At 32.4% G+C, this 9,693-nt stretch overlaps 1 protein-coding gene across 1 annotated transcript; it reads left to right on the top strand.

The window, feature by feature from the left end:
* The first annotated feature begins 7,287 nt into the window (after positions 1-7,287).
* LOC133293174 (heat stress transcription factor A-6b-like) lies at positions 7,288-9,431 on the top strand. The gene is made up of 2 exons (XM_061491710.1): positions 7,288-7,781; positions 8,406-9,431. The coding sequence occupies exons 1-2, from the start codon at positions 7,476-7,478 to the stop codon at positions 9,132-9,134; spliced, it is 1,035 nt and encodes a 344-aa protein (XP_061347694.1). The 5' UTR covers positions 7,288-7,475; the 3' UTR covers positions 9,135-9,431.
* The last annotated feature ends 262 nt before the right edge of the window (positions 9,432-9,693 follow it).

The following is a 9,693-nucleotide window of genomic DNA, read 5'->3' as shown; positions in this document are numbered from 1 at the left end:
AATTAGTTAATTTACTTCCATCATACTAACAACATCTAAGCAATTTTTTATGATGTTTGACTAAAATATATGGAATTTCAATATATTCATGAAGGGAGAAATATTTTTCATTTTAAAAGACTTTACTTTACTTAATTTTAAGTGAGACGACAACGTTTTAGCTTAATTGAAATTCCATATATTTTAATCAACACCATAAACAATTGCTTAGATGTTGTTAGTATGATTGAAAAAGATCAACTAGTTTCATCTAACTAATTCAAACTTTTTCACTTGATTAATTTTTTGATGAGTTTGATTCAGATTCAATGTAAGTGCAAAACATTGTACACTCTTATCCAATATTGTGCTTGCACCTATGATATTGAATTTTATTCATCAGGGAATTCTTATGGTAGTCAAAATAGATAACTTAAATGACAACACAAGGCTGGATGAAATTGTTCAAATATTTTACACTAGCAATGCACCAAAATCAAACTCAAGTTTTGTTCTCAAGTGAGAACAAAAACTCAAGGCTTCTGCCCTATATTGTTTAAACATCAATGGAAACTAGGTAAAGACTAGATCTTATAACACAATAAGGAATTAGCTAAAATATAAATTACTTATTTATAATTTAGTACCCACACCCACATGTTCCAGATAAAGCGCAACATCCTAAGTACTTTCCTTATCTTGCGTATTAAAAGAGCTAATCCCGTCACAACAACCCATCACACTATCAACTTGGACCAGTTCAACTGTTTGTGATCAGACCCAACTCCTTGTGGTCTAATTAGATCCCATTCATTTGGTTAGTTATACTTGGATAATCAACATAAAACTGCAAATCTTATTGTAAAATGATATCATCATTGAAGTCATTGTTCCCCATTGTAGGAGGAGAGAGAGAGAATTTTGAGAAAAAGTGAATTCAAAATTTCCATGACTTTTCCTTTCATGCGTTTACTATTTAAATGAGTCTTTGTGTTAGATAATAATATAAACAAATAAAAATGCACTCACCCAACAACTTAAACTTTTGAGTTGAATTGGTTTTTTACATGGTATCTGTAAGAACTCGCACCGTAAATTAAGGAAGTTAATTAAATAATTTTGAGAAATTAGGAAATGATTCTATAATTGACCCTAATAATTATGAAAAGGCTTAATTAATTATGGTAAGTAATTAATAATGCTAAAAGTCGCTTTTCGGACGAAAAGTGCAGATACCGGTTCTGCTACTCGGTATAAATGTGTACCGATGATGTATCCCGGAAAATTATGAAAAGTGTGTATATGTCACTAGAATAATATATAGGACATGTAAAACAAGTTTCAAGTTAAAATAATGAGAAATGGTGCCAGAACTAATATTGGCTATGGAAAAGCGCGTGCCGGAAAGGTGCTGCGAAAAATAAAATAAAAATATGATAAATCTTAGAAAAATGAGTAGGTTCAGAATCCTAAGTTTGGGATTAAAATGCTAAGCGTAGCAATTAGCGCTAATACAGTGCGTTTAAGACTTAAGTGGCTATATATATGATTGGCACATGATCCTAGGGCATTTGTTGATGTTCCTACGTGAGAAATTCTGAAGGGTGGAGTCAGCCACCTTGCCACCACCTCTCCCCCACCTCTTGTGAACCAAGTCGTCACCTTTCTTCTTGCTTTCTTCACCAAATCTCCTAGTGTGAGTGTGCTTTGGCCTTGGGTGAGTGTAAGGTGCTTCTTTTTCTGAGTTTGGTTCTGTTTGGTGAGGCTCTTGAGGCTGAGTTTGGAGTTTGGGTTGGGAGCTACCTTTTTATGGTGTGTTGAGCTTCAAGGTGTGATCTTTGAAGAGAAAGGACCCATCTTTGTGTGCCATTTTCGTTCCCCTTGCAAGTCAGACTTGAGGAGCTGTTGTGAGAGCTCCAAGAGCACCTCTCTTTCTGTTTTGAAGCTTGGGTAAACTCCATCACCTTTGATCATGAGTTTCATATGTTAAAAGTGGAGTCTTGGCATGTTTAATGAGTTAAACAAGTAACCAACCAGTATATGAACCTTAAAGAGTGTAAAAATGCATGCTTTAACGTTTAGAAGTGTTAAAAATGGAACCTTGGAAGTGATATCTCGCGAAATGCAGAAACTGCATTCTGTCGCGAAATATCCGGATATGGATATCCGGATATGGTCTTTGAGATATCCGGATATTGATATCCGGATATGGCCCCGACAAATATCCAGATATTCTGGGTTTTCGAAGAACAGTAGCTGTATTGTTCAAACAGAAGGCTGTTATGGGTTTATGGACCCTAGATTGATGAAGTGAGACTTCTGTAGTAATTAACTTAAGTCAGAATCAAGTGATTAAGGGCTTGTGGCTTTGTGAGAAGCCTAAAGACATGAAACGTAAGGAAAAGACGTTGTCTTTGTGTCTTATGCTTGTTGAGTATGATTATTGATATGATTGCTAGTCCAAAACAGATTGTGATTCTGCTGTGTTTGGGCTTTGAGCTTGGTTGGACTCTTGGCTTGAATTGTTAGCTTGCAAGGTAAGCTTTCGTGTCCTCGGTTTAGCCATTGTGTGGTTCCACCATACCCCAAGGGGAAATGGTTTATATGCATGATGTGTTTACATGCTTTGATAATTGAAAAAGTTGTTGAGCTTTATGTGCAAGGGCTTTTAATATGTATGTGTTGTTCCACTTAGATTGTTAGCCTGAGTATGTAGCGTCATACAAGACGGTGACACTGTGGGTGGGTGCAAGTGGCTTCTTGCATTAGTGTGGGTAATAGACGTATTTCTGTATCTCTCTGGCCAGTAGATTAGTTATAACACACATGACATGATTATCTGCTGCATTGCACTATTTTGGAACTTATATTGTTGAACTATTTTTGGAACTTATATTGCACATATAAGTGAGCTTGGGGTGGAAGATCCTTGAGGACCCTTTGTCTTACTAAGATTTCTGTTTAGAGATCTCACCCCACGTTTGGGGTGCTTATTTCAGGTTCAGGTAACCCAGGGGTTGAGACCTCTAGCGGCAAGAGGCCGAAGCTTAGTTGATTGATGTTATCTGTTTATGCTGACTGTGCTTGGATGCTGTTTTATGTCGGCTGATATCATGCTTATAGCTTCATTTGATGTTATTGTTGAGACTCTGTTGGCTATGTCGTTTATTTGGTGAGCATGGGGTTTGTCCATGCCACATTGACTTGACTTTCTGTTTTTAGTTATGAGTTGTATTAATGTATCAGGATATTGTCCAGACTACGTGTTGTAGGTCCTTGACTTAGATACTCACTTAATTATCTGATGAGGTATTTCAGTTAGCTGTCTTTTGCAATTTACATACAGGCGATGTTTTTATGAAAATGATTAAGTAATCAACTTGGCTAAGTATTATGACGTATAATTGAAAAGAAAAAGATATTCCGCATTTTTAATTAAGTGTGGCTTAATACGATGACATGTTAACAAACCGGGTATACACGGGGTGTTACAGTATCAGAGCTTTAGTGACCATGAGGTCACGAGTTCGATCCTCACCAGCCCCACTTTGGGCATGTGTAAATAAAAATTGGGCATGTGTAATATCCATACTTCAAGTCTAAAGGGCTCTTGCGTGAGTAGGTGTGCTAGAAAATAACATAAATCATTAAAAAAGTCATCACCTCATAATTTAAATTTTTAGGTTGAATTAGTTATTTACACTTTGGGCTTGAGACAACCCAATTGAGTGTTTTTCTCCATTACAACTACTGATTTGGATCCAGTCCTCAAATCGTTTGGGCTTGCTCCTAATATGAATGGTCCTTCCACTTCCTCTGCCATATGGGCATAACTGGGCCGCTACGCATACAAAGTAATTTTTACTACCAATTCAAGAATCATCAAGCCACTACACATGACATCATAATACTCTACTGCTTTTGATCCTGATACTTCACACTCAAACTCCTACATATGTTGTGTCTTATGCTTTGTCCATTCTATTAGGCTTTGTTTGGGAGTTGATTTTAGGAGGGGAAGAAAAGGAAATGGAGGGTTTTAGTAAGTCTTTCCCTTACTTGTGAGTTTAAAAAAATGAGGGGAAAAAAATTGGAGATTTTTACTAAACCCTCCAAAATCCTCATTCTTCTTAAAAAAAAGTTCCCTCAATTTGGGGGGTTTGAGGGGAAAAATATTAAAAATTACTTATCTACCCTTAGCATTAAAATGTGAAAACTACATAAATGTGAATCATTTTTAAATGTGATATTATTATAAAAGTCTCAAATACCGACAGAATTTATCGACGCAAAATATTTCGTCAAAAATAGTGATGAAATTTTTGATGAAAACCATATATGTCAAAAAATTTCCGTCAAAACTACAGATGAAATTAGAGACGGAACCAGATTTTGCCATAATCACCGACATAAATTTTTTACGGAAAAAAAAAATTCAGTCAAGATTATTGATAGAATCTAAATTCTGTCAAAACTTTCAACGACCATATTTTTGTCCAAAATTTTGACGAAACACATTTCCAATGAAAAGTTTCGACGTAAAACAATTACGTCAAAAAATTTTTACGGAAAACATTTTCATCAAAATTTTCGACAAAAAATATTTCCCTTAAAATCTGTGACTAAAAATATTTCTGTAAAAAATTTTGACGGAAAATTTGTTTTTTAAAATTCTTTACGGAATTTAAATTTCGTCAAAACATTTCCCTCAAAATATTTCACAAAAAACATATTTATCGAAATTTTTGACGAAAATATTTCTATCAAAATTTTCAACGAAACACATTTCCATCGAAAAAATTTTATGTAAAAAAATTTCACCAAAATTATTTACAAAATTTAAATTCCGTCGAAAATTTTAAACGAAAATATTTTCGTTAAACTTTTTGACAAAAAAAATTCTGTTGAAATTTTTAACGAAACACATTTTCATTGAAAATTTTCGACGAAAAATATTTCCGTCAAGTTTTTTTTGATAAAAAATATTTCCATCAAAATTTTCAACGGAACACATTTCTGTCCAAAATTTTCGACAAAAAATATTTTTCTAAATATTTTTGACGAAAAATATATTGATAAAAAATTTTGACGGAAAAAATATTTTCTCAAAATTCTTTACAGAATCTAAATTTCGTCGAAAGTTTTGAATGAAACATTTCACTCAAAATTTTTGATAAAACAATTTTCAACATATATTTTGTCAGATCATATGTCTATCAAAATTTTGAATGGAAAATATTTTGTCAAAATTTTTGACGGAATTTTTTTTCTTTTAAAACATTTGAAGGAGGAAATCATTGTCGTCAAAATTTTTGACGAAAACTAAATTTCGTCCGAAATTTCGATAGAAAATTTCTTTTTGCAAAAATTTTAATCGAAGAAAAAATTTCGTCGCTTTTCGACGAAAAGTATTCCGACGAAATTTTTATCGTTTGTAACGTAGAAATTTCGTCGAAAATATTATCTTTTTTAGTATTATGAATAGTACATAATAATTTTGTTAGAAATTTTAAATTTAGTTTAATTTGTAAAATATAATAGTTATATTAATTTTAAAAATGAGTTAAATGATAAAAATATTTCATTAACCCTCAATTTTTTTCCCTTACAATTTTTTTAAGTCTCAAACAAGCGAAGCAAATACCCTTCAATTTTCTTCTCTTCCTTTCCTTTCCTTCCAAACTCTCAAACAAAAGCCTTAGAAATTGCATTGTAAAGTTGCTTATGTCTAATACAATTCGATAAAATGATGAAGTATTTAACTGCGGTGTGATTCTTATTACCACATTTAATTCACTGATTTCACTAGGTTGGGTATTTTCTTTTTTCTCTAGGTGTATGCTGAAACTATGGAGCCCATAGTTTAACTGATTTTCCAAAGAACAAAAGCAAATTCCTAAACTGGTAGGGTAAGTACTTTTTTATTGTTAATTGAGAAATGTAAGACTACTAACTTTGAGCATCAATCCCGAATTGTAAAAATTAGAAATATCTTTTACCATTTTAGAATTGAACTAAAAATTACTATATATTCACAATATTTTTAGGATAAAAACATCGAATGTTTATTAAATATTTCAAAATATTTCTGCTTCACAAGTGTAATGAAAGATATGAAAAAGTAAAGACGACTAATGTTGTAAATTGTTTATAGGTACTACAATCTGTAAAATCTGTATGCATGAAATATATATAATTGAAAATTAAACATACAAGTTTGTTATTTCGAGAACGAAATCATATGGCCCAAATAGATAAACATAAGAAAAAAATTATAAATTGTCTAGAAACTTCTCGCTAAATATCCAAACCACGTGGTGGACCAAATAGATAAACATAATGAAAGAGGAAAATATCTCAAATTGTCTAGAATCTTCTCATTAAATTGTCTAAAATCCACATCACATAATCTTTGTGGATGATATTTTAACATACGTACCTACGCAGTCTTTCTCTGCCTCAAAATTATTACTTGCTAACAAGAACAAGGAAAGAAGAAAAGATTATTATAATAAATAATTTCATTTGTTTTCTTACTAGGTAAAATTTTATATCAATTTCATAAATAAAAAATAAATCCAAAATATTTCACAAAATTAACATAAAATTCTACCTAATGATAAAAAAATTAACCAAATAGTAATAGCTTAATGGACGTCAAAAAATTGAAAATAAGGAATTTAAGTATGTGATATATCCTCTTGAGTATTTTTGAAAAAGAGCTCAAAACTTTAATACCTGAACTTATTAGAATATTTTAAAAATAAAAAAAATAACGGTAAGAAGGTATCATATTGGTATTCGTGAAAGCGGAAATAAAGAACTAAATGCATATGATAAACAGTGTGAACTGAAAAGCTTTCCCAAAGGAGAAAAAAAACAATACTCGAGCTAAGTTATTGTATTGTGTTGCGCGTATTCAACACTCAGGCACACTCTCTCCAAGTTCACACTTTCTTTCATTTTCTCTTTTGTGTGTCACTAAATATTGTTCTGCAAGTATAATAATTTTGATCTAATAAATTTAATTCAATAAATTATAATTGTTAATTGATAAAAATTAATGATTAAGATCTAAAATAATAGAACGTTAAATTATTTAAAAGGATATATATATATATACAGAAGATTATATTTATAAATTTTTTGTTTACAAATTCTTAGAAACTATATTATACTTGATCGATAATACATTTTTGAGTAAAGTATTATCAATAAAATATAATATAATTTATAAGTTTATAAAAAAGAAATTTATATAGAGAGAGAGAGAACCAATATTTGATCTTCATTTGACTCCTTATAATTAATCCTCTAAGCATCATGGTCATTGTGCAAAAGCAGCTCCTTTTCTATATGATCCTCCATAAATAGTTGACATTGACCAGTTAAGCTGCAGTGCTTGTTGAGAGCTTCATCCACAAGCTCAAAATCAAAGCCAAACCCATCATTTTTCAGGAAGAAAGAAAGCAACCCATATCAAAGTTTGGGCTACTATGCATATTCAAAATATGAATCCTGTGAAGGAAGAGTTTCAGGGAGAAAGTTGTTCCTTCTCTGGTGATATCCAACCTGTGATTGTTCCCCAACCAATGGAGGGTCTTCATGAAAGTGGTCCTCCACCATTCCTCACAAAAACATATGACATTATTGATGATGCTTCCACAAATGAGATAGTTTCATGGAGCAAGGGAAACAACAGTTTCATTGTGTGGGATCCTCAAGCATTTTCCATCACTCTTCTTCCCAAATACTTCAAGCACAAGAACTTCTCTAGCTTTGTTAGGCAGCTTAACACCTATGTAAGTATATGCTCTCTGCTTTGTATATAATATATAATCTAAATGAAATACTATTCTTGTTTCTCAATGTGATGTAGTAATCTTCTTAAAAGGGGACAATAAGGAGAACAGTTTTATTTGAATCTGTTTTGTTTTCATTATGGTTTCTTTTGGCAATGAAACTATATAACCTTATCTTCGTTCATGTTAATGATAAATCAGCATAGTTTTAAATTTCTATTGCAGTTGCATTATTATCAGTAAAATTGCAGGCTATTCAAATCACAATATTGCCACCATAATTGCAGTTGTGTACTCCAATTTCTTCATTTCCTGTTTGTTTATGATAGTTGGTAGATTTAATTGGTCCCATTTTATCCTTTTATTTCTTGAGTTTCATGCTTGTTTACATTTTGTTTGTTTAATGTCTTAAAGAAAAGGAAAAGTACAAAGATTACACCATTGAATGATATAACACATTGTTGATTCATGAATTTTATATGAACTTTGATGTGATGTGCATGTTTTATCTTTCCATAGAACTTAATTGAAGGGTTTCTTAAGATATGCCTCTTCTCAAACCATAATTGCCACAGTGAGATTTTATAAATTTCATCCTAAAGAAAGAACTTGATATTGTTGTAGGGGTTTAGAAAAGTAGATCCTGATAAGTGGGAGTTTGCTAATGAAGAGTTTCTTAGAGGACAAAGGCATCTTTTGAAGAATATTAGGAGGAGGAAGACAACTCATCCTCAGCCTTCACAGCAAGCTATGGACCATTGTGTTGAAGTGGGGCGGTTTGGATTTGATGGAGAAATTGATCGGTTGAGGCGTGACAAGCAAGTTCTCATGGTGGAGCTGGTGAAACTTAGACAACAACAGCAGAATACTATAAGTTACCTTCAATTAACTGAAAGTAGGCTTAAAAAGACTGAGCAGAAACAGAAACAGATGATGAACTTTTTGGCAAGGGCAATGCAGAATCCTAACTTTGTGCAGCAATTAGTTCAACAAAAGGAATTGAGAAAGGAGCTGGAGGAATATTTTTTCAAGAAGAAAAGAGGACAACCAATTGATCAAGGGCCTAGTAATATTGAGGTAACTGAATTAGTTCATGCTGAAGAGTACTCAGCTTTAGTTAAACTTGAACAGCAGGACCCTGCTATGAATATGGGGGAACAAAGTGGAACCCAAAAGAGCATAGAGGAGAAAGGAGTTGAACTTGAAAGTAATAATAAAGACATTGACAAAGTATTATGGGAAGAATTTTTGAATGAAGGTATGGAAGACAATCTAGTAGGATTTAAAGAAGATGATGAATATATAAATGTGTTGGTTGAGGAACTTGGGTATTTAGCCTCAAGTTCTGAATAAAATGTTCTTCTAGGCTACATTTCTGATTTCTTCTAGGTACTTTGGCTTAATGAGCAAGCTAAGATTTCAAGTTTTTAACTTTGATACTCTACATGCTAAACACAGTCTTGATGAGGGTTTTTTTGGTATGAATTTAAAGCACTTGTTAATCAAGAAATTGACACCTTTTGGCATAGTAAGCAGCTAGAATGCAAGTTGTTCTCAAGGTTTCTCCGTGCTTCTCTCTCAAATTAACTTTGTATCCTAGTTTTTCATGTTAAGATCCCACAATGTATCTTTTTTACTAAAATCTAGTTTCTCGCAATGAGCTGGATAGGATACTCTTCCTATGCTATTGAATATACTTGCCGTTTGTATTTTCAACTTCACTACTCAAGATGCTAGTTAGTTAAGTTTAAGCTCCATTTCTTTGAAGGGTGTCTTGGTAGGGACGAATGGTGATCATGCAATGAGTGCCTCCTCACACTTTCAAATGTTTTTGTTCATGTCCTAAACTCCTAATAGCATTCCTACTCTAAAAATTCCAGGAGGGTGCTATCTCAAGGTTAACCTGGTCTTC

Source organism: Gastrolobium bilobum, unplaced genomic scaffold, assembly GCF_033153095.1.
Source record: "Gastrolobium bilobum isolate Gb01-03AN ecotype WA unplaced genomic scaffold, APGP_CSIRO_Gbil_v1 utg9111, whole genome shotgun sequence".
Lineage (NCBI taxonomy): Eukaryota > Viridiplantae > Streptophyta > Magnoliopsida > Fabales > Fabaceae > Gastrolobium > Gastrolobium bilobum.
This window is presented reverse-complemented; position numbering and strand designations above follow the sequence as displayed.